This window comes from Neodiprion lecontei, chromosome 6, assembly GCF_021901455.1.
Source record: "Neodiprion lecontei isolate iyNeoLeco1 chromosome 6, iyNeoLeco1.1, whole genome shotgun sequence".
Classification (NCBI taxonomy): domain Eukaryota; kingdom Metazoa; phylum Arthropoda; class Insecta; order Hymenoptera; family Diprionidae; genus Neodiprion; species Neodiprion lecontei.
Window position 1 is genome coordinate 28,381,587 of NC_060265.1, and position 25,570 is coordinate 28,407,156.

At 41.6% G+C, this 25,570-nt stretch overlaps 1 protein-coding gene across 1 annotated transcript in view; it reads right to left on the minus strand.

Moving 5' to 3' along the window:
* Nucleotides 1-4,221: 4,221 nt before the first annotated feature.
* Nucleotides 4,222-25,570, minus strand: part of LOC107217864 (microtubule-associated protein futsch) — a 68,195-nt gene continuing 46,846 nt past the window's right edge. The window contains exons 7-8 of the mRNA XM_015655550.2: nt 4,629-25,524; nt 4,222-4,539 (exon numbers count right to left, since the gene is read on the minus strand). Of these exons, the coding sequence (XP_015511036.2) occupies nt 4,370-4,539; nt 4,629-25,524 (21,066 nt within the window). The 3' untranslated portion in view covers nt 4,222-4,369. The remainder of the gene's footprint in view (nt 4,540-4,628; nt 25,525-25,570) is intronic.

The window sequence follows — 25,570 nt, forward strand, 5'->3', positions numbered from 1 at the left end:
ACATTTTCAGCAGCACGTTAGCCACAGGAAACGACTACTCTCATCAGTTTGACTAGAGCCTCGAGTTATCCACATAGTTATAGACTTTGGAATGTTTGAGGAACATTTTTGCATGTATAAAGTTTTAATTATATATATATAGTAAATGCACATGCTTCTTTGCAATATTTTTTTTCTCTCGTTTTCATTGCTGCGGTTCTTATTTTTTTTTTTTTTTCCCCCTTTCGACGTCCGTTGCAGCATTCTTATACGATAATTAATTAATTAACGTAATAATAAGAATCATAGTAGATAATCACATGAACAGGACAAAATGTCCAACCTCGGTTGATCGGTTACTTAAGTAATGATAAACTGCACGCATCGCAGTAATTATAGGTATAGTAGTAATTGTACAATATAACAGTAGCAGTAGTAGTATAGAAGTCATAATAATAATGATAATGATAATAATAATGATAATAATAACAATAATAAAAATGATAACAGTTAGCGGTAGCCAATCGGCTCACAGTCAGACTAGTGTGAAGCAAGAGAACAGAAGAAAAAATAAGAATTATCGATAATAGTATAATAATGTTCACAACGACGATAATAATATGTATATACATGTCAGGTATATTTAAGGGTACACAAAAAAAAAGAGGAACTATTACGGTATCACGAAACTGTTAATCTCCCTTCGTTTCGAAACGGCTTATTTTTCGTTAAGGTGTGGGGCTCGTACTGCATCCATTTTCGATCTCTCATCGAACCGTATTATTCTTTCTCGTCTTCTCGTTTCTCTTTTTCTTTATCATGATTATTTTTTAATTAAAATTTTTCTCTCTTATCTCCGATCCTCGTATTCGATTCACTCTATATAAGTATATCTTTGAAAGCTCGCACCTAATTATAATATTTATTTATTCCTTTTTCCTCAATTCATCAAATTGTATATAATAATTATATAGATTTCAATCGACAATTCAATTATTTTTATATATATCAACATCCTACCTAAATAGCTGGTCATTTTTTTTTTCAATCGATAATCAAATCCAACGAATTCAATTGTAAGACAAAACAATATTTAAAAAATTTTCAAACATCAAAGCAATTAAAACAAATGAACCAATTAGTTATCCGCTTTTAAAAACGTAAAATCACAACACAAGGTTCAATGTAACACATTGTTAGTTACGACGGTTGCATTTCCACTTTTTAATTAATCGCGTATCTACACTCAAATATAACAATCGAAATAATATGCATATTTTATATACCTATTGCGGTATTTAATTTTCAAGTAGTTACCATACGAATTCGATTATAGCGGTTTTTGTTTTTTAACGTTTGTTTTATAGTTTGTATCATAGATATTATGTATATGTATATATGTATATATACACATAAATACGTGTGTATAGTAATAATAATAATATTTGACTCAAACCGTGGCATTCCAAAATATAATACTCGGCCCCCACGCGCATAGTGTAACAGGTATATAGGTATAATAGTGCATGTACGTATATGATACCTAATTTCTTTTTTCTTTTTTTTGCTCGAATTAAAAAATAAATAGTCGTATATAATAATAGATGAAAGAAAAATAGAAATAGAAATAAAATAATAATAATAATAATAATAACAACAACAATAGCGGTATAGCAATATTTAGTAAATATAGGTAATAGTACGTGTACGAATCTGTGTGTGCATATGTCCATATACACACATATATAGCGTTAAAATTTTAAATAATGTTATATAAATAATTGTAATCAACAATGGATAACGATAATTAAATGTAATAATATAATGTATATAGGGTTTTCGTGTAAGAGCGCGGTGGCGAAAAGAAAATTGAAAAAATACCACGAAAGTAGGCGGGCGGTAGAAAACTTACTATTAAATACTATTTTATATACGTTCCTTTTCCCGTTGTTAGCGATATAAAAATCTCGCGCGCGCGCTAATCCCTAAGACTCCGTATTAGTCATATTATTCTTAGCACATTATACATAGTACGCAAATTTACGTACGAATTATCCGTCGTTTATATTTTTTCATTTTTTTTTTTTTTATCTTTTTTTTTTATCTTTTCTCAATCTCTTTTTTTTTCTATATAATATTTATATTATATATTAGCATTCTAAAATCACATTTTCTATATATTTGCGCCACACGTAAGGAGCGCGCGCGAGATTATCAATCAGCTCAACGGGATTTAGTTCCTACATTTCTAATATAATAACTATTAATACGTATTATGCAATAACTTGAAAAAATGAGTCAATTGTCTCGCGGACGAGAAAGCCGACGATGTCGGAACGAACACAAACCGACAACATTCGCCCCTCGCCCCGTATACTACACGAATTACATGCCTTTTCCATAGCTACATAATAATAATAATAATAATAATAATAATAATCATGGTAATTATAAATGCAGCGCTGTATAATCGATAAATTATATTTTAACTTTTCCTAACGAAATTTCGTGTTGAACATTTTTTACGTCATTGCACGGGACGGGGTAAAATGAAACGACAAAATAACAAAATAAAAAGTAGTACCAAACTCGGAAGGCAAAGAAATAAAATTGCTTGAAAAAGCCTGTAACATTCCATACGAACAAAGACGCGGTCAAAAAACCTACTTCGCCGATGTATCGACTCATCAATAACACAATATATATTATGTGAAATAGTAGATGAAATTTGCCTCGCTATTCTCAAGCACTCGTCGCTGACAGAGCAATAAGTACAAAAAGTTTGTATCGATTCTACGGTTACAGTTTTGTGTTTTTTTTCACTTCTTTTTTTTGTTTACTTGTTAGTTTGTTCTTCATTTTTTAATATTTTTTCTCTATCATCTTTAATTTTTTTTTTTTCTTTTTTTTTAATTTATGGTCTGGCATCGAGGTGAAAATTGTCCGAGTAAATGAACACCGTAAACTCTCGAGATCCTCTTCCCCGGTACGGCGCAAATTTGCGAAACGTATGCGAAGCACTTTAAACCCGTAAACTTTGAATCTCGAAAGTTGGCGGAGCTCACGTCTATAAGTCTATGATTACAGAGTTTTGATCGTCTAGGTTGAATTATGCGTATAGGATGTCGTTTTGGATGGAACATTTGAAACTTCATACGACAGTATAACGTACATCTTTCTTCTGCATGGAATTTGCAAAGTCAAATCGATTTTTTTATTTTCACGAGAGTAAACCTGGATTCAAACAGTTTTATTATATTTAAGTCCAAAGTATGTATAATCAATAGCTGGATGAAGTGAAATGTTATATTATATTATAATATATTAGTACTGTCTGCCAGTCAACAAAGGACATATTTATACGTTTTGTCAACGTCATATAATATATAGATGATCGCGTTTATAGGTAACCACGACCGGTTTCTTTTTTTTCGTTTTTTTTTGGATTTTGTATTGGTAAACTGTTGATTATCTCTCTAAAAAGACATATAATAATATTATAATAGGTAACATTATTTCTTGGTGTAAATATAACCATTTATATATTGTTATATATGTATAGACATTTACGACAATATACTCATTTTAAAGACATATAGATGTTTTTTCGCACGATATAATGTTGGTCTAACAATATTATTATTATTATATTTTCTTTTTCTTTTGCTTTCATGCTTTAACAACATTGGGGCTTAGTTCAGGTAACTTCAAAGGTTCATTATTATTATTATTATTACAACTAACGCATAATTGCTCGTAGAGAGCAGTGGCTACGTCAGATCTTCGATTAAGGGTCTTGCTACAGGGAAGAGGAAAGATTCCTGGATTCTCTCTTTTGACTGTCATACCTGCACGTTTTCATTCGCTATTTTATACTTGGCTAATCACATCCGGGAATTTGAAAATCCTATATCTTGATCACGATCTAATATACAGAGAATTTCCGTGCCGTGACCCGGAGGAATTGAAATGCGAGTTTCGTATACACGATCAACCTGATCAAATATGTTAAGCGTTTGCCTAGATATCCTCGAGCTTCTATTCTGTCGGTATAATGAATCTCTCTCGAGTACGACCTATTCCATTTAGCCTCAAGCTATATACTTGCAAATATAAATATACATACTATCGATTACAGGCTTATTATTAATTCGGATGATTCTTTACCTTGTTTTTTGAATGGGCATAAACTTGTCCGGGCCCCGGCAGGGAGCGACCGACCTAGAGTCAGTGCACTTTTTACTTTGCTGTTTCATTTTTCTTTTTTTTTTTTTCAACTTTATCTCCAGTTCCTTACGTGGCATACGCTAGTCTAGGCTCAGTTTGCGTTGACGTTGAATGACAAGACTGCCTAGAACTCGACTATCACGGCCGAGCATGCTGCCAATCCCTAGAACTCGAGGCGGTAGGCACTGCAACTAGTCTCATGATCCTGGAGGTTTATTGTGCAGCGAGAAGCTGAGGGTGAGAGGTCGATGTGGTTCGCCGCAAGCGCCTCCTCATTGTCGGCGACCCAGTAGCCGAGAGTGTCGGTGTCGTAAGTCGGGATCATGGTCACTTCTGGAACCGAAATAGCATGCCTCGTTAATGATCGGTCTGAAAACGACCTTTAGAGCATCGTCGAATCAAAGTGCAAAGTCATCACTCACCCAAATTTTTGTCCTCCCAAGTCTTTTTCGCTTCGAGCAAAGCGTCGTAGACCTCTCGGCTGGGTTCTGTGCCGCTGAAGACGTAGTACCGAGCCCGAATTCGCTTGAAGAACTCGAGTGAACTGTAGAAGGAGTTGCCGTGGTGAGGAACGTAGGTTAGATCCATGTAGACTGGCTGAACCTTGTTCTTCGTGTCTTTTGATTTCTTGTCAACTTTGTTCGGGCTCTCTGAGCGTTTTTTGTTCTTGTTATTTTCCGAGACCACTTTTTTCGGCTGTTTTCTCTCCTTCTTCGGCGTTCCGGGAGTACCGTTATTCGGAAGCTCGTTCGTTGGGGCCGGGGCAGGAGAAGGAAGCCTCAGCGGTTCTCCCCAATTGTTGATCACGTCGAACTTCAGACTGTCCGGATTGAGTTCCTCCGAGCTCGTGGAGGCGACTGGTCGTTGAAGGTTGAATTTCCTCGGCGGCTTGGGCGACGGGAGGTAGAGGGGTTTACCCCAACCCTCGAGAGGATCTTTTCCGGATTTTCCGGCCTCCTCGCCTTCCTTTTCTGCGCTGAATGACGCGGCCATTGGGTCGCTCTTCTTCTTCTCACCAACTGTCTTTGTCTCAACGGTAGTCGGTGTGGTCGCATCTTTACCAGAAGCATTACCGTTCGTGTAAACCGTGGCCGATGCACCGTTTGAATAGTGGTGCGAGACGAGGTCCTCGCCACGCTTTTCCCTGTGCTCCATCATCGCTTTGTCAAAGTCGAGGTCCGCGTCGTCGACGTACTTTTTCGCATCGACTCTATAGTCGTAGCCTCCGGCGTACTCCTTCTCAACCATAAACCTTTTCTTCATCACTGAGTATTCACCCTGGATCGGTATCGGTTCGCTGTTCTTCGGCATGGTGTGGGAAGTCTTGGTCGACGAGGTTGTGCCTGGCTCAACTGGAAGCTCACCGTAGAAGCTCCCGCTCATCATCGAACTCTGGATACCCTCTGTCTTGTGCTCCTTCTCCTTGTCGAAGGGCAACTCGTAACGGGGTAGCTGCGGCAAATCGTACCTGGGCGACTCGTGTCTTGGTGGCTGAGGGGAGCAGCCGAACTGGGATGTCGCACTGAGTGGCGAGCTGGGTGGTTCATCGTCTGAGTAGGTGTGCCTTTCCTCGCTGCTTCCCCAGACGTGAGTTGCTGCACGACTATGTCCGCTACTGATGTCACTCCTGGGACTCATCGGACCGATATCTCGGTCGCTCATGACGTCGGAACCAGGACTCGACCCCCTCTTTAGCTCGGAGGCCTTGATGCTTCCAATAACGCTGCTGATCGCAGTCTCTCCTGCATCTTTGCTGGGTGGTTTATCGTCTCGTATAACGTTGGTCTTCTCCTCGAGTACCACCGTCTCACCCTGTTCGTTAGTACTCTCGGTAACTTCCTTTGTCACGGTTATGATGTCGCCTTCTTCAGACATTGTTCGCGTCGTGGTTATGATCGTCCTGATCGTTTCACCGGACCGGAATCCTTCGGGAGTTGCGGTCCGGGATCTTCCTTCAGACTTTCTATCAGGTGTCGACCTTCCAGATAACATTCTACCTTGAATCGAAGTCGGATCTCGGATTAACGGAGATACGGGAATGTCTGGAGTTGATTTTCCGGTAGATCCGATCGAGATTAAATCCTTTGGTAGCGAAATATCAGGCGATGACATTCCAGAGTAGCTTCTATCCTCGGAAATGATATCTTTTATCAAATGTGAAGATGGAATTTCTGGTCCTGACTTATCGCTGGATATTTCCGAACTTAGCTTGGCCGTATCTTCCTTGGGCGGAGTTTTAATTTTCATATCTTGTTTGTGATCGGGTGTTGACTTTCCAGAGTCAACGAACGTCTTCACGTCTGGAGTGGATGTTCCTGAACTGGAAGTGACTGTGGTGACTGTTCTCTTTATTATCTCCTCCGTTTTGAGTCCGTCTGGAGTCTCGCTAACGAATCTCTCCTCGCTGGTTTTGGTTTCGCCGGAAGAAGAATCGATCAATTTCTCCAGCAAGTCTTCGCTGTCCAACTTGTCACTGCTCTCCTTTACATCCTTTGTTGTAACAGATTCCCCATCAGGTCCCGTAACCGTTGTCACCGTTGTCACGATTCGTTTGACGTCACAAGTTTTTATAATTTCTGGCGTTCCTTCGCGATTGATGATCTTGGTGATGTACTCAGGCCCAGCATCCGACGAAGTTGTTTTTGTCGTTCTTGTAATAGTTTCTGAGATTTCTGGTGTGCCTTCGCGTGATATGATGCGAGTGATTAGTTCCGGTTTCTCAATATCGGAAGTTACAGTCGTAGTTGTTGTTTTTGTTATTGTTTCTGTTGGGGGACCAGCCTCGGAAATTATCGTCTTTGTTGTCCTAGTTGTAATAGTTTCAGTAACCTCTGGGGTACCTTCTCGACTGATTATTCTTTTTACTGTTTCCGGTGGCGCGTCTGATGTCTTTATCGACTTAGTTATAATCTCAGATGTTTCCAATTTTCCTTCAGGGTGATCCACATCGTGTTGTTCACCATCAGGAATGTGAATTTCTCGTCTAATAACTCTTGTGATAATTTCTGGCTCATCGTCTTCGATTTCGGTCACGTGTCTGATGGTTCTCGTGATCACTTCGGTTTCTGAAGGTTCATGTTCCTCTACTTCACGCCGGATTATTCTTGTGATTATTTCTGGCTCGAGTTCGATCTCATCTCTAGGTTCAACAATTTCTCGTTTTATTACCTTCGTGATGATTTCTGGGTCAGTTTCCTCAACTTCGGTAACGTGCTTGACTGTTTTCGTAATCACTTCCGTTTCCGAAGGTTCATGCATCTCTACTTCACGCCGGATCGTCCTCGTGATTACTTCCGATTCTAGTTCAGTGGCATCATCAGATTCAACAATTTCCCGCCTTATCACTTTCGTGATAATTTCTGGTTCTCCTTCCTCGATCTCGGTAACGTGTCTAATGGTTCTCGTAATCGTATCCATTGCCTCCGGTTCGTATCCCTGGACCTGGTGCTTAGTACCAGGAAGACTATGTGATACTGAATCATCTGCAGGTTGGATTATTTCGCGTTTTATGACCTTTGTAGTGATTTGCGGCGCACTTTCTTCGGATTCTGTAACGTGTTTTATAGTTCTAGTAATCACTTGCGTCTCCGAAGGCTCATGCGATTCGATTTCACCTCTTATAACTTTGGTAATAATTTCTGGCTCTGATTCAACTTCGACAGTCTTCGTTACGGTAGTTGAGGTTTCAGTAAGACTAGCTTCATCTTTTTCGACTTCAGTTACATGTCGTACCGTTCTGATTATTATTTCAGTTTCAGGAGTTTCATGAGTTTCAATTTGACGCTTGATAACCTTAGTGATTGCTTCGGGGTCCGATTCAATTTCGAACGTCTTTACCGTGGTAATGGTACTCGGTGATGTGATGGTATCTTCTGGAACAGGTGCACCGGAAGGTGCTTTCGATTCGTGTTCAGACACAACTGTTTTGTTTGTTACCGTAGAAGTGGAAGATGCTAAAGATTCACTGATTTTAGTAACCAGCTCAGATTTTGCTTTGGTTATTTCCGAAATTGTTGTAATAAATGTTGATTGTTCGGAAGTTTTCTCCGGACTCGAATGTTCTGAATCTGTGGTTTTTGTTCCTGATGATACCTCGGGAACTTTTGCTTTGTGTGAATCTGGGTCAACATGCGTAGTTGGAACAGTCTCGGCTGATTTTTCTTCTGATGGTACAATTTTGGTGTCATGGATGGCCGTGTCGAAAGGTCCACCAGGTAAATGGTCTGATTTCAGTTCACACGATTCTGATTTTGGTTCTGGTGTATCTTCACGTCCTGCGCCAAAGTCTGGTGTTGACTTTCCGGACAGTGTCGTGATGTGCGTAGTTCTAATTTCCGTCATCCCTCCAATAAATGCTTTGTGAAATTGGCTTTCATATTCTGTTCTGTAATCTGGAGTCGATTTTCCAGACCTTTCGTCGAATTGTCTCATATCCGGAGAAGAATATCCAGACTTGTCGGAATACTTCTCAGAAAGCAAAGACGATTTCAAATCCGGAGTAGATTTCCCAGAGAAATCTATCGTCTGGTCCTTGGCGGATGAAATCTCTGGAGTTGACTTGCCAGTAACTATTTCAAATCTGTCTTCGGACGATTTTCTCAACCTTATATCATCCTTTTCACTGATTGAAGAAGTCGTCGATCGATCAGTGGGCTCAAGACCTTCCTTATCGGATGTTTCCTCATCATGAAAATCAATTACCGATACTCGTGAAATTCTTCGTTTGATGATTATTTCCTCAATGATTTCCAAAATTATATATCTGGGTACTCCTTTTTTCATCACAATCTCTTCTACAATCTCTCGCGTTAATTTTCTGCCTTTAATAATGTATTCTTCCATAATATATTCCTCGATCTCTGTTCTCTTCGCATCCGTTATCATTACCACTTCTTCCTCCAACTGTTTGGGACGAATATCTTTGCTTTCATCAGTCGTCGGTACCACTACGGGAGTAACTTTCACATCTGGCTTGGTTTGATCTTCAGAAATCTTCGAATCCAATTTAGAACCTGAATGTTCATCTTGTACGATGCTAGGACGCTTAATTTTCATTTCTTCTGACTCTGGCCTATCATCTTTAACGCTTGTAAGTTTTTCCGGCTGAGGTGCTTTGGGTTCATGAGGACTTTTCTTCACTTCATCAGACTCTGGACTCTTGTCATCGAGAACACTGCGCTTTTTGATTACGTGCAATTCAGGTGTAATCGTTTTGACACTGACGGTACTTGGTGCCGTTGGCGTTACCGATTTCATATCAGAGACTTGATCAGTGATGCCTTCACGAGGCTTCTTGTCTTCTGATGTTGGCTTTGTATCCTCAACAGGAGTTGGACCACCTTTTTTGTCGTAATCAGTTTCCTTTGTTTCAAGAGCTGTCTGCTTTGGTTGAACTTTCATATCCTCCGGCTCGAGTTCTTCGGTCTCGAGAACCTCAATCACAGATTCTCTGGGAATCTTTCGCTTGATAATTATTTCCTCGATTATCTCGATGACAATGTATCTTGGAACTGATTTTTTCACCACGATTTCTTGAATAATTTCTGATGTTACCTTTCTGTTTCTCAATATGAACTCTTCAAGTATATACTGTTCGATTTCCAGTCGCTTGGCAGATGGGAAATCAGTGCTCTTGAGATCGGTGACAATTGAAGTTCTTGGACTTTCGAGATTACCAACGCTGGGCGATTTCGAACCGGGTTTGGAGTCATCTACCTTTTGTGGTAATCGATCCTCATCAGTTTCTTCAGAAATACTAAGTCGTGTCGCGTGACTGTCAAATTCTAATAGCGCGATCCTGTCTTCCAATTTATCGTCAAATAAGCTTGCTGCTCTGGAACGTCCCAAAGGTGTTCTGTCTCCTGAATCAAACAGACTATGAGATCTGGAGCGGTCCATCGGAGACCTGTCATGACTAAGCGATCTATCTCTGGGAGATTTCGGTTCGTCATAAACCGATCCGTCAGCAAGCGATTCAGGAATTTCATCGGTTTCCATCGGTTCTATTGCCTGTGGCTTGGTGCTGGGAGATTTTAATTGTTCACCAACGATACTTGGTGAACGAGGTTTGTCCGTTAATGCATCAGTGCTAGGTAACGGAGACTTACTCTCTTTATCGTCTGGCTTTACCAAAAGTTGAGTGGGTGTTTCCGGCTGGTGAGTCGGTGTCAAATCTTCAACGTTAAATGTGTCGTGCGTCTGTGTCAACGGGCTCTGAGATTTTGGTAAATCGTCTTTTTCGTGGGTTTGAGTAACTACTTCATCCAATAAATCGCTAGCGGTACTAGATGGTTTTGATACAGATTCCGCTTTGTCGTCTTCGGTGATTTTTGTTTCACCATCGTGAGCAGCATGTTTTGTTTCGGGCTGATCTTCGAGCGCACTTGGCAGTTTTTCGAGCACGTCACTCACTTTACTAGGGCTGAGTGATGATATCGAGGATTTTTCGTCAAGGTTGGCATCAAACTTGTCATCGGAAATATCATGGGGTTTTGGTTCTTCGGTTGACATCCTGACGTCACCTTTTTCACTTTCAATACTGTGTGACCTAGATTTATATGTAGCTTTTTCGACCACAGGAGATGGAGATTTGTCTTTTTCTATTTTCAGATCAAGTTTTTTGGCATCAGACTTTTCACTGGTAGGACTGGGACTCTGGGATTTTTCTTTTACTTCAGGTTCTTCAGTGGATATACTAGGAGACCTGGTTTTGTCAAATGCATCAGTATTCGGCAGGAGTGATTTTTCCTTACCCTCTTTATCTTCAGGGACATCACTAACATCCAATTTCTTTACAGGAGTTTCACATACCGCTGGTTTGTCTTCTGGCTTATCGTGTGCTTCAACATGTTCTTTAGGAAGATTCTTTTCTTCTATCTTGTGATCGATAATATCCAGCTTTGGGGATCCATCGGTGACTTTATCATCAGTTGGGACTGGAGATGTATCCTTGTGAATTTCGTGAGTAGGAATGTCTTCGTCACCCGATTTATCGGAGAACATACTAGGTGACCTAGATTTCTCACCGGGAATATCACTAAAGACACTAGATCCTGGAGATTTGGGTTTTTTATCATCGATCAATGAGGGTGAGGATTGTTCTTTTGGTAGTTTGTCAGCAGGAGTAGCGATTGCTTCTAATTTGTCAGTGGTAACACTGGATCGCTTTGAATCATCCGTAATTTTGTCCACTGTTGGTGAAGGAGCTGTTCCTTTTAGTACGTCATCATCAAGCTTTTTCTTATCTGACTGTTCACCAACTTTACCAGAAGGTGGAGAAGGAGATTTGTCTTTCTGAGATTCAAATTCAGAAGTAACTTTTTCATCCAGCTTTACAGAACTAATGCTGGATGCTCGTGACTTGTGAACATCTATATCCGGTGTTAAAGAAGGAGATTTGTCCTTGCGTAGAGAATCACCTGAAATATGCTGATCACCTAGTTCATCGGGCACGATGCTGGGGATGCGAGAATTGACCGTCAATTCGTCAACAGTCGGAGATGGAGTTTTATCTTTCAGTGACTTGTCGTCAGAAATATCTTTTTCTACCATTTTTTCAGAACTGATACTAGAGGTACGGGAGTGACGATCGGTCTTGTCCTCAATTGTTGGAGTTGGAGATTTGTCCTTTTGCACTTCAGTTTCAGAGATTTCTTGTTCATCAGGAATCTCAGAAATCAATGCAGGTGATCGAGGCTTGTCAGTGGCTTTATCGGTAGTGGGAGACGGAGACTTATCTTTTTGTTTACTGACGTCTGGAATGTCCTTGTCGTCTAGTTTCACAGAACTGATACTAGGAGTTCGAGAGTGTCGTTCAATTTTATCACTAGTTGTTGGGGACGGAGTTGTGTCCTTTTGCAACTTACTTTCATCGACGTCTCTTTCATCTGGTTTCTCGGAAGTGATGCTAGGCGACCGAGACTTATCACTTATTTTATCCGCTGATGGAGACGGAGATTTGTCCATGGATAGCTCATCCTTAGGAATGTCTTTGGTATCCAGTTTATCAGAACTGATACTAGAATCTGTAGAATGACGTTCGGCTGTGTCAACGATCGTTGGCGATGGAGTTTTGTCCTTTGGTGACCGTGATTTCTCACTTGTTTCCTCAGTTCGTGGAGATGGAGATCTGTCCTTTGGCACCTTGCCTTCCAGATCTTCTTTGACGTCTAGTTTCTCGGAACTAATGCTAGTAGATCGCGAATGTTGGTCAGTTTTATCGTCAGTCGTTGGGGACGGAGATTTGTCTTTTTTCAATTCACTATCAAGATTGTCCTTCTCAACTAATTTTTTGGACGTGATACTAGGTGACTGAGGCTTGTCACTCATTTTATCTGTTGTTGGAGACGGAGACTTTTCCTTGATTGTCTTATCCTCAGGAATATCTTTGACTTCCAGTCCGTCAGGACTCATACTATGAGTTTGGTCAGTTTTGACGTCAGTCGTTGGGGACGGAGTTTTAGCCTTATGTAACTTGCTGTCAAGTATATCCATCTCATCTGGTTTTTCGGAAGTTACGCTAGGTGACCGAGATTTTTCACTCACGGTATCTGTTGTTGGAGACGGAGATCCGTCCTTAGATATTTTATCCTTAGGAATATCCTTTGCATCTAATTTGTCAGGACTAATACTGGGAGCTTGGTCAGTTTTATCGCTAATCGTTGGGGACGGAGTTTTGTCCTTCTGCAGCCTGCTTTCAGGAATATCTCTATCATCTGATTTTTCAGAAGGTTTTTCAGTTATTTTATCTACTTCTGCAGACGCTGGCCGCTCTGTAATTATCTTATCTTCAGCAATATCCTTATCATCTAGTCTTTCAGAGCTGATGCTAGAAGTTCGAGAGTGACGATCAGTTTTATCGCCAGTTATCGAGGACGGAGTCTTCTCCTTTTCATCTTTTCGTTCCGCAATTATTCTTTCATCCGGTGCCCCAGAAGTGATACTCGGTGACCAAGATATTTCACCTATTTTATCTGATGACGGAGATGGAGATGCATCCTTAATTATCATGTCATCAGAAATTTTCTTGTCAGCCAGTTTCTCTGGAGTGATACTAGGAGTTCGAGAGTGAGGATGGACTGCATCAATAACTGTCGGCGATGGAGTTCTGTCCTTGTGTACCTTGCTTTCTAGAATTTCTTTTTCATCTGGTTTCTCAGCAGCGATGCTTGGTGACCTAGACTTGTCACTTAATTTATCAGTCGATGGAGATGGAGATCTGTCCTTACTTATTTTTGCATCGGAAATGTCCTCATCGTCCAATTTACCTGAACTGATGCTCGGAGTTCTGGAATGCCTCTCAATCTTGTCACCGATTGTTGGGGATGAAGTTTTGTCTTTGGATTCTTTACTTTCTAGGATATCTTTTTCGTCTGGTTTCTCGGCAACAATACTTGGCGACCGAGACTTATCACTTATTTTATCAGTCGGTGAAGATGGTGATCCGTCCTTACTTATTTTTGCATCGGAAATGTCCTCATCGTCCAATTTACCTGAACTGATGCTCGGAGTTCTAGAATGCCTCTCAATCTTGTCACCGATTGTTGGTGATAAAGTTTTGTCTTTGGATTCTTTACTTTCTAGGATATCTTTTTCGTCTGGTTTCTCGGCAACAATACTTGGTGACCTAGACTTGTCAGTTAATTTATCAGTCGATGGAGATGGAGATCTGTCCTTACTTATTTTGGCATCGGGAATGTCCTCATCCTCCAATTTATCTAAACTGATGCTCGGAGTTCTGGAATGCCTCTCAATCTTGTCACCGATTGTTGGGGATGAAGTTTTGTCTTTGGATTCTTTACTTTCTAGGATATCTTTTTCGTCTGGTTTCTCGGCAACAATACTTGGTGACTGAGACTTATCACTTATTTTATCAGTCGGTGAAGATGGTGATCTGTCCTTAATTGTATTTGCACAAAGAGAATCCTCATCGTCCAATTTATCTGAACTGATGCTTGGAGTTCTAGAATGCCTCTCAATCTTGTCACTGATTGTTGGTGATGAAGTTTTGTCTTTGGATTCTTTACTTTCTAGGATATCTTTTTCGTCTGGTTTCTCGGCAACAATACTTGGTGACCGAGACTTATCACTTATTTTATCAGTCGGTGAAGATGGTGATCCGTCCTTACTTATTTTTGCATCGGAAATGTCCTCATCGTCCAATTTACCTGAACTGATGTTCGGAGTTCTAGAATGCCTCTCAATCTTGTCACCGATTGTTGGTGATGAAGTTTTGTCTTTGGATTCTTTACTTTCTAGGATATCTTTTTCGTCCGGTTTCTCAGCAGCGATGCTTGGTGACCTAGACTTGTCAGTTAATTTATCAGTCGATGGAGATGGAGATCTGTCCTTACTTATTTTGGCATCGGGAATGTCCTCATCCTCCAATTTATCTAAACTGATGCTCGGAGTTCTAGAATGCCTCTCAATCTTGTCACCGATTGTTGGGGATGAAGTTTTGTCTTCGGATACTTTACTTTTTAGGATATCTTTTTCGTCTGGTTTATCAGCAACAATGCTTGGTGACCGAGACTTATCATTTATTTTATCAGTCGATGGAGATGGAGATCTGTCCTTAATTACATTTGCATCCGGAGTGTCGTCATAGTCCAATTTATCTAAACTGATGCTCGGAGTTCTAGAATGCCTCTCAATCTCGTCACCGATTGTTGGGGATGAGGTTTTATCCTTGTGTACCATGCTTTCTGAGATATCTTTTTCGTCTGGTTTCTCAGCAGCGATACTTGGTGACCGAGACTTATCACTTATTTTATCACTCGATGGCGATGGAGATTTATCCTTTAGCAATTCGTCATCGAGAATATCTTTTTCATCTGGTCTATTGGAGGGTATACTGGGTTTTCGAGATTTGGAAGTGTCTAGGCCAGAAGTGGAAGAAAGAGATTTATCTCGGTGTACCTTATCATCTGGCTTATCATCAGCTGTGAGGCTGGGTTTGCGACTTTCATCCATAACCCGATCTGTATTTAGAATAGGGAACTTTTCCTCTGTTTCTGCGTGTGAGACTGATGACGGGGAATCTTTCAGTATTTTCTCATCTGGTGTATCTTGTTTATCCAGAGTTGTTAAACTTGCTGGGATTGGAGATTTCTCCTTTTGATCCTTGTCATCCAGTTTTTCAGAAGTAGTACTGGGCTTTTGCGAATCAATCGTGACTTTTTCAGTGGTTGGAGAAGGAGATTTATCCACGGGTAACTCTGTTTGAGAAGCATCTTTGTCATCAGGCTGTTCGAGAGTGACTTTTGGCTCTTGAGCTTCGTCTTTTTTCAAATCAGTGATAGGAGATGGGGATTTCTCCTTTTGCATTTCCACGTCAGAAATTTCTTTGTCATCTAGCTTGTCAGAAGTGATGCTGGGCTTACGCAGTTTTTCAGCGTCATTATCTGCAGTTGAGGAGGGAGATTTGTCCTGAATATAATGTGGCACATCTTGCTCATCTATTTTTCCAGAAGTTATACTAGGTTTCCTGGTTTTGTCAGCATCTTTGTCAGTGGTTGGAGAAGGAGATTTATCCTTGTCTAATTTATCATCATGAATTTCCTTCTCAATTAACTTTTCAGCATTGATTCTGGGCTTTCCAGTTTCCTCCGTTACCTCACCTGTAGTTGGTGACGGAGATCTATCTTCAGATGAAACTTTTTCAATAGATTTCTCTGCAATCAGACTAGGTATGTGAGACTGATCCGGTTTGACGTCAGCCAAGGGAGACGGAGACTTGTCTTTTGACGCTTCTTCTTCAGGAACTCTTTTTTTCTCCAACGTATCTGTGGTAATGCTGGGCGTTAGATACTCATCAACTTGTGCCTCTGTTTTTTCCGATGAAATGCTAGGCGTTTGGGATTTATCATCAGTCGGTAGGAACGTAGACTTATCCTTCTGCTCCGGACTTACCGTAATATCTTTTTCGTCTAGTTTTACAGAAACATCGCTTGGCGTTTTCGATTCTTTGTCAGATGCTGGCGACGGTATTTGGTCTTTATGCATTTCATCGCCCGGTGTATCTTTCTCATGTATCTTTTCGGGAATTGTAGGATCATCAGTTTTTACTTCGCTAGTAAGCTCCAAAGCTTTCTCATCGGAGATTTTGTCTACCGGCGCATGTTTATCGTCTAATTTGTTCGAAGTCAAGCTTGGTGAGCGTGACTTATCAGCTGTTTCATCCATAGTTGGCGTCGACACCTTATCTTTCTGTAGCTCAACAGGAGCAGCATCTTCTTGATCTAATTTCCCAAAGGTAATACTGGGTGATCGAGATTTATCAGTTTCTGGAGATGGAGATTTTTCCTTCGGTAATTCACCAGAGAGGATATCTTCTTCCTTCTGTTTGTCCGAGGCGACGCCAGGTGATTTAAGTACGTCTATTGATTTTCCGCTCGTTGGAGATGGAGATTTCTGTTTCTCTAACTTCTCGGAAGTAACGTGTTCGGCATCTGGCTTCTGTGGAGCAATACTAGGCAAGGTGGATATCACCATTTTTTCATCAACTGTGGGAGATAAGGGTTTTTCTTTCTGTACTGTTTCTGCTTCGGGCGTTTCCTGTAGTTCCAACTCATCGGGAGCGACGCTGAACGACTTGAGTTCATCAGCTGCCTTTTCAGATATCGGTGACTTGTCCTTTGGTGCCTCAACAGTAGAATCTTTTACTTCCAATTTTTCACAGACGGTACTCGGTTTCGCAGTTGGAGATTTGTCTTCACGATCTTTCTCAGCCAAAGTATTCGTTGTTTCTTTTTCTACTGTTTCCGGATACATCTCACCCGGCGATTTCTCGAAGATTGTGCTGGCTGGAGATATTTCTTCTGAATGCGTTGGCTCAGGTGATTTCAGTCCAGGAATCTCCGTCGGTTTTTCAGGAGTAATTTTTTCGGCTATTTTATCTGAAATTTCTTCCGTTAACTTTTCTGAAATCTTTTGCGGATGCTCCGCCAATTTTTCCACTGGTTTTTCTTCTTCTTCGAGTTTCTCTGGAATCTTTTCGCACGGCTCCTCAGACACTTTTTCAATTGATTTCGCGGTAAGTTCTTCCTTCACCTGTTCTGGAATCTTTTCGATCGGCTGCTCAGGTGACTTTTCTGTGATTTTTTCTGGAACTGCTTCCTTCGGTTTTTCAGAAACCTCCGCCGTTAATTTTTCTAGTCCTGCATCCTGCAGTTTTTCCATACCCTCCGATTGCTTGGTGGGTTTCCCTGATGGTTTCTCTAGAACAGTTTCCCTTAGCTGTTCTGTAATTTTCTCGATTGGCTGATCAGTCAATTTTTCTGTTACTTTTTCTGGAGTTACTTCCTGCAGCTTTTCTGTAACCTCTTCTTTTGGTTTTTCTGTTACTTCATCCTTCGGTTTTTCTTCGACTTTCTCCAACGGTTCAGTGAGTTTTGCTGCTGGCTTTTCCAAAACGCTTTCCTTCGGTTCCTCCGGAACCTTATCCGTTAATTGTTCGGAAGTTGTTTCGGTTGGTTTTGTAAGAATCTCCTCGGTAATCTGTCCTGGAACTTCGGACTGTGGCTTCTCGCAAACCTCCACCGGTAGTTTTTTAGGAATTTTTTCTGTTATCTTTTCTGAAAGTTTTTCACTTGCTTTATCTGGGATTGCTTCTGCCGGCTTTTTCGGAATCTCATCCGTTTGCTTTTCCATAGTTTCATCCTTCAATTTATCTGTAAGTAGATCTTGAACATTTTCTGTTGGTTTATTCACAATTGTATCTGCCAACTTTTCGGAAGCTTCTTGTATTAGTTTCTCTGGAATTTTTTCTGTCAGCTGTTCAGAAAGTTCTTCATCTGATTTCGCTGGAAGTATTTGCGCTTCCTTAATCAGAGAATCTTTTGTTGGACTTTCGGGTACTTGTTGTTTCAACTTATCCGTCGGTGGTTCGAGAATTTTGTCCGTCAATTTCTCCATCAGTTCATCCGTTAACTTAAGCGGAGCTTCTTGTGTTGGTTTCTCCGAAATTTTTTCTGTTGGCTTCTCAGAAATTTTTTCCGAAGGTAAAGAGGCTTTTTCCTCGTGCACCTTTTGTGTAGCTTCAGTCGGTGATTTGGCAGTTGCATCTTCAGAAACGGCTTGTTTCATTTCTTTAGCGACGGATTTTTCAAGACTATCTTCAGGAGTTACCTTATCATCTTTTAATTCTGATACAGACTTTTCGGAAATGCTATCTTTTTCTGGTGAGCTTTTCCCAGAAAACAAAGAATCTTTTTCCAGTTGCAATGAGTCTGTGTTCGGAGTTGACTTTGTGGAAATATCTCTCAAAGAATCTTCTGGAGTAACAGATTTTACAAATGTGATGCTGCCCGTTGGGCAAAGCTCTGTTTCGTCACCACCGTCCTCGCTGCTGGCAGTAACAACCATTCGCCGTACAGTGCTAGATTCCTTGTCATCTTCGTCATCTTCCACATCTTTCGATTCTACTCCCGAACTTTTTCCCACCTTTTCGGGCTTCTGCGTTGATTCAGGAAGTGATTCTGATTTTCCTAAATCCATTGGTTCAACCTTTTCGTTCTCTTGTGCACTCGATGTTGCATCGAGAGGTTTCTTCACGAGTTCTGTAGGTTTCGAGTCAATATCCTTTGGTTTCAAGATCTCAGAATCCAGGAAATCTTCTGTAATTGATCGCGTCGTCCTAGCAATATGCTGGGGTTCTTCGTCACTAATATCAGCATCTCTCGCTCTGTCATCTAAGGGTTTTGGTTTTATCAATTTGTCTTCTAATCTATGCTCCGCGTCCAATGGTTGCTTCACTGGAGCTTGCGGAATTTCTTGCTCAATTATATTAAAACAGCTGCTATCCACAAACTTTGTATCAGCAGCGTCGATTGGAGAATGTGTTTCTTTTTCGGAAGCCTCGCCCAGTTGCTTCAGATCTACAATTTCACTTGTGTCGAGTATTTTAACACCTGCCATCTCAGGAACAATCTCTTTGTCCTTTAATCCGTCTGTCTTCTCCGAGACTTCCCGAGTATTTTTCGTTACATCAACAGGAGTTTCACTTTCATCTTTTACACTATGTTGACTGATGGTTTTTTGGATATCTGCAGGTTCGGGGGTCGTCCTGTCTACGAGCTCAATTTTTTCACCGACTGGTGAGATTTGGTCTTTTGCATCATTAGTGTCAACGTCAGATTTTTGTTCTCCAATCAGCTTCTTGGAGTCTGGAGTAATTTCTGATATCGCATCCTCGATATCTTTGTCCTTAGGGGTACTCAATTCCTTTTTTAGGTCGTCCGTAAGCTCAATTTTATATCCTTTATCATTTTCGGGGGATCTAATTTTATCGTCTTTGACGTGTGTCTCTTCTTCTTTTAACGGTTCCTTCACCTCGCCTTTCAGATCAACGATTTGTGTATCAGTAATCGTTTTTAAGGCATGATCGTCTGTCTTGATTTCATGTAAAATATCACTAGTCTTAGGTTCAGGTTCATCTAATTTTTCAGACGGACTCTTGGTGTCGTAAATTTTGTCCGACACATCCGCGATAATGTGTTCAACGTCATCAAGAGTTTTTTTTGCGTCCTTCAGCTCTTCGGGAACAGAACTCGTGATAACTGTTGGCTTCTCTTTGGCCTCGTCAAGGTATTTTTCCGTGGTTATCGAAATTTCTGAGGCAATTAGTGAAGTGACATTAGACACACTGTCATCGTCTGCTTCATCGCTAACATCTTTTAATTTGCTCTCTGCAAAACTGACTTTCTCATCAGGGGTGTCTGGGCGAGTTTTGTCATCCTTAATACCAGGAATCAACTGAGTTTTGGATTTGACAGGAGATTCCGGGGCTTTATGAGTGACTTTATCAGAAACAGGAGTCTCTTTTAAATCCACCGGCTTCTCCTTGGTTTCTTCAACGAACTTTTCAGCTGCTTCAACAACTTCATCTAAATTATCTTCAACGGCTTCCAACACTTCATCGTTTTGTTTGAAATCAGATATTCCATGGAACGTCGTTGCAGTAGTCGTTGTGATATCGTGAACTTTGTATTCCTGTTCTACAGCTTCAAAATCATCGCCTGAATCTTTTGTTGTGTCATCAGTTACTTCCGTTTTCGAAGCTGGTAAGAATTCTTTGGAAGAATCCTTCTTTCCAGTAACGTGTTCTTCATGTGACAGTCTTCGCTCTTCGTGTAGGAAATTGATCACTACATCCTTGGAAGGAATATTTACGAAATCGTCGAACAGTTTACCTTCATCTAAGTCTTTTTCATCGAAAAACGGTGCATCCTTCTCTTTTGAGGTTTCTGGTCGACTCGAAACTTCTTCTAGAGTTTTTGCTTGATCCCCCTTTGGCAATACTTCTTTTACTTCTGGAGGAGTTATATGTTTCGGACTCAATTTTTCATCTGTTATCTCTGGCTTTTCAGCCCCGATTACATGTTCGTCTTTACTATCAACTGTAACTGGCGCTTTTCCAGAGGGCTCCCTATCGTATTCGTCGTAGATCGGTCTGACCTGTTTGATAAATTCCTCTTCAACAATTTCGTAAACTGATTCTCTGGATATTTTTCGTTTAATGATTATCTCTTCTATGATTTCAATGATAACTCGTTTAGGAACAACTTTTTTGATTGCAATTTCTTCTATTATTTGTACAGTTATCTTTTTACCTTTCATTATGTATTCGGTTATAATATATTCTTCGATTTCAACTCGTTTTACTGAGGATATCATCAGATCGTCGGAGTCCTGACCTTTGAGAATTTCAATATCTTCTACCACACTTTCTGGAGGAATACCTTTATTTATAATAATCTCTTCAATAATGTAAATCACATGCTCTCTCGAGACTCTCTTTACAATCACAATATATTCAATGATTTCTATAGTTATTTTTTTACCCTTTTTAATCACTTCATCAACGATATCGTAAACATCAGCCTTACTGCTGATGAACTCTTCAATATCCTTCGGTATTCCAGGAACCTTAGAAACATCGCTGACAGCGTCCTCCAATTCTTTGTCGTAAATTTTATCACTAGTAAATTTTGGTGATGTTGGGGCTGTATCCGGTGTCACCATTACAAGTTCGGCTTGTGCCGGTGATAATTTCTGCTCAAACAATATCTCGGGATGTTCAACTTCGTCGTCTTCAGCTTCATGAATGCCCTCTTCGGACACATCTCGCTTTGCCACTTTCTTTGTACATACTTCTTCTATTCCAGCCTCCATTACGTCAATTTTCCCTTCATGCTCCTTTGGAGACTCTTTCGGAGTGACTACTTTCTTATCTTTCGTATCATCCATCAGCTGTGAGCACAAATCGTGCACATCTTCACCAATAGGATGTTTATCGTTGATCGGTGACTTCAAGTCGACCTTGGTATCTTTGACCATTTTCACGCACGGCTCTTCCTCCACTTCCATTCCACCGGCTCTCTCGTAATCTGGCAGAGGTCTGGCAATTCCACCTTCCAGCATTTCCTCGATCTCTTCCTGAGGAGGAAGTTCCTCTGTAACTCCCACTTTTTTCGGCATAATTATGTCTTCAATCATCGGCTTAAGGTCAGCAGATTTTTCAGGCTTTGTCGGAGTGATTTCTTCAAATTTTATAGCTTTTGGACTAACCGTTTCGAAAAGAGCTTGCTCCGACAAAAAGTTGTCCTCTTTCAGCACCTCAGCGACCTTCTTTACTATTTCAATCACGTCTTTCGGCTTATCGTCGATTACAATGCCGGCCGTGCCAGCCAACACTTCGCCTACATCTCGGACCGCTTCCTTAAGATCTCTCACAGGGCCCTCGTATTCTTCGGAAGCATCTCCGTCATCGTCAGCATCCTCATCATCCCTTGGGATTTCGAATTTCACTCTTTCCGGCTCTTTAGAGTCCGCAGCGACAACGTCATCAACGTGTGGTTTGATTCCCTCTAATTTTTCTACTACTCCCGTCAGCGTGCTCTTGACCGAGTCTTTTGGACTTATTGGCTGTACTTCATCGATGATTTGTTCTGCGATTTTCTCCTCCAAAGATTCAAGAGAGTCTCTCAGGCTATCTTTAACCGTGACGAATTTTTTGGACGCTTCCTCCAACAGTGCTTCTACCTCTTTAGTATCTTCGGCGAGATCTTCACCGACGATATCATCTTTCACCGACGGTTGCTTCTTCGCCAAACTATCAATTCCTGCATCCAATACCGGAGCGATATCTTTCTGGATATCACTGAGCAATGTCTCTGCATGCAGAGACGTTTTGAGGCCCTCTACGCCAGCTGGAATATCAGTCTCTATTCCAGGTGCCGTGTCTATTTTACTTTCTCTTATCTCCTGCTGTAAAAATGACGCCGTCTCTTTTATGGCAGCAACTTTAATGTCAGCTGGAGCCTGTGGTTTTGCCTTCTCGAAAGTGTCGTGAGGTTCGATCTTTCCAACCTTGGCAAAAACTTTCCCCATGTCAACTTCTTGCACGGCCTCAGTTCTTTCTTGAGGTTTCGTCTCCTTCGGGGAACTCGACTTTGACGATTTCTCATCAGTCTCCTTCTCCGTATCTTTCTTGGACTTTCCAGTCAGCTTGTCCATACCCTTTTCAAACTTGTCGGCAACCTTGCCGAAGAAACTGAACATTCCCTTTTGTTCTTTAATCGGAGGTGTAGGGGGCTCTTTAGCCTCCGGAGTTTGGGGTACCTTTTCGTCCTTAGCTTTGTCGAATTCTTCCATGTCGTAAAGTTTCGGATCAACCTCTTCATGTACGGGAAGATCGGCAACTTCATCCGGTGTTTTAACAATGTCTCTCTGAACAGCAGGTATCGTTTCACGAATGAGAAAACTTTTCATCATTACGCTTGGCACGGGAGGTGGAACTGCAGGTACCTTCTCCTTGACTAGCTCAACTTCTTTCTCTTTAACTTCTTCCTTTACGTGTTTCTCGTCAACGTCTTCTTTTATCTCATCCAATGGAATCCGTTCATCTTCCGGCAACGTCGGAGCTGTCGTCGTCCCTCCGGATTCCAAAGTGGAAACGCGATCCTGGGATTCTTCAAGTTTTTCAGGCATCTGATCTTTCTGATCAGCTTCTGGCTTCAGGTCTGTGTCGGTAGTCTTCTTCTCCGATGAATCAAGCTTGTCTGGACTCAAGCTTGACGGCTCCTTGGTAACGTTATCGCTGTCTTTTTTCCTAGAATCATCACGGTCGTCCGTTTTCTGGACTATGTCTGTCGCGGACGCAATAATGTCCTTGACCTGACCCTCAAGCTGGACTTTATGCACCGGCGACATATCCGCAGGTTTTTTCTTTTCCTCTTCATCCTGAAACAGCAGTTTCTTCTCCGGCTGCTCGTCTTTCTCCTTCTCCTCTGTCTCGTCTTTCTCCTTCGCTTCTTCCTCTTCGGGAAGGTCCACGCCCTTGGATACTCCATACTTGTTCACCTTCTCAGACTCGACTTCATCGAGGAAATGTTTCTGTTCTCCTTCGCCGCTCAGAGCGGCAGAATCTTCTGTATAAATTTCCTCCTTTTCAACAATCAAGTACTCGTCCTCCTCGGTGAACTCCTGACTTTCCTTTCGGGAGTCCATTTTCTTGGGCACATCCTCTATCTCGGCTGTGACGTCTTCCTCCGTCACGTCATCTTCCTTCTTGTCAGTAGCCTCGGCGGTTATTTCATCATCACCCTCAAGCTGGTCCTCCTTGCGAGCGATTTCGTTTCTCTCCGCCTTGCTGAGCACAGCCTCGATCTCTTCGACAACTTCCCGCTCTTCTTTAAGGTCAGCGAGTACCTTACTTTCTATGGAATCGACGGAAATGTCATCAGACTTCTCGGTCAGACTCTTGTCGGCCAGTTTAATAACACTCTCAGGCTCGACTACCGAAGGCGTCGAAATGGCGGAAGAATCCGTCGTTCCCTTGTCACTCTTCGGTCGCCGGATAATCCCCTCTTTCTCCGACTTGACAGATGACGCCGGGATGCTTCGCGTTGATTTAGCGGGACTGCCAGGCAGTCGCTGCTTTATTGGACTCCCGGTTCGCGTTCGTCTGCTTATCGGTTTCCGCTCCGTTGATTTTGGTTTAGCAACGACCGACGGTGTCTTCGCACCGGTGGTTGCCGGCGCCGACGACAACGCGATGTTCTTAGATTCGACGACCTTGCGGTTCGTCGCGTCCTTCGCACTTTTTGCCGGCATCGCCGACACTGTTCTGGAAGTTGTTTTTGAAACAGTTCTGGTACTGGTCTTTGTGATTTCCGTCTTGGTCGCAGTGCCATTGACAATTTTTTTCGGAGTCGTTGGGGACGATTTGACGTCTTTCTTATCAATGGATGGCTTGAGTTTCTTCTCAGCTGCCGATTTAGCTGCCGTTTTGGTAACCGGTTCTACCTTAGTCTTAACAAGTGTTTTAGCTTCTTTAATATCCTTCTTTTTTGGCTCGGGTTTTGGTTTCGATTCTTTAGTAATTACAGTCTTTTCAGTTTCCGTTTTAACTACATCAGTCTTTTTCGTTTCACTGTCATGCTTATCTACTTTAATCACCTCCTTCTTTGCGCCGTCCTTTTTAACCTCCTTCAGATCCCTTTCTATCTTTCTACTCTCTGTTTTAATCGTTTCCTTCTCTATCTTCTTATTTTCTACAACCTTTTTAGCCTTCACGTCTACCTTAGCCGGCTGCTTTGTTGGAATGATTGGTGTCGAGGTAACGGCCGGCTTCGCAGTGGGTTCCTCAACCCCTTTAACAGTCTTTGGTTCAGAAGTTTCCTTCTTCTCCTTCCTATAGTCCGAAATTCTCTTAATATCCTTATCCTTATCCTTATCCTTATCCTTATCCTTGTCTATACTTTTCTCAATTATCGACGTCTTCTGTCTGTTCGACTTCTCTTTGAGAGCAGCGAGCGAAGCCGAGGGCGATAAATTCTTGGCCGTGCAAATAGGCCGTTTCATAAACTCCAGATGCTTTAGCCGTTCCAATCCTTCGAATATTTTACTCTGCGGCGTGCTACCGGGGAACAATATTCTCGTTATTGTATCCTCAGGGTTAGCCGGCTGCCAGACTACCAGCGCACAGATTGAGACCAAATTTTGTATCGGAAACGTCAAGTTATTCGAGTCCTTTTTGTGGGATCCAGCGAACAGCTTAGAGTCTGAATTCTGCCACTTTGTAAGGAACTCCCTGACTTCTCGAGTGTCCTTGCTCGGGCTCAAAACATACATATCGAGGGTACCATGACCCACCTTATGGTAAAGATTGATGGGATCCAAGTCCCTGTAACAGGGATGAGCTCGCAGGTTGATGTGTCGAAGGTTGACCATCATTTCCTGGCCAAGATCAGTCAGGTTCAATATCAACGGATCGACATCCTTGTCGCCGTCTGGAGAGTTTGCCTGTCGTCGTTCCTGAAATTTGATTCAAGTGTTTCATAAGTTTTTCCACAACAAGGGC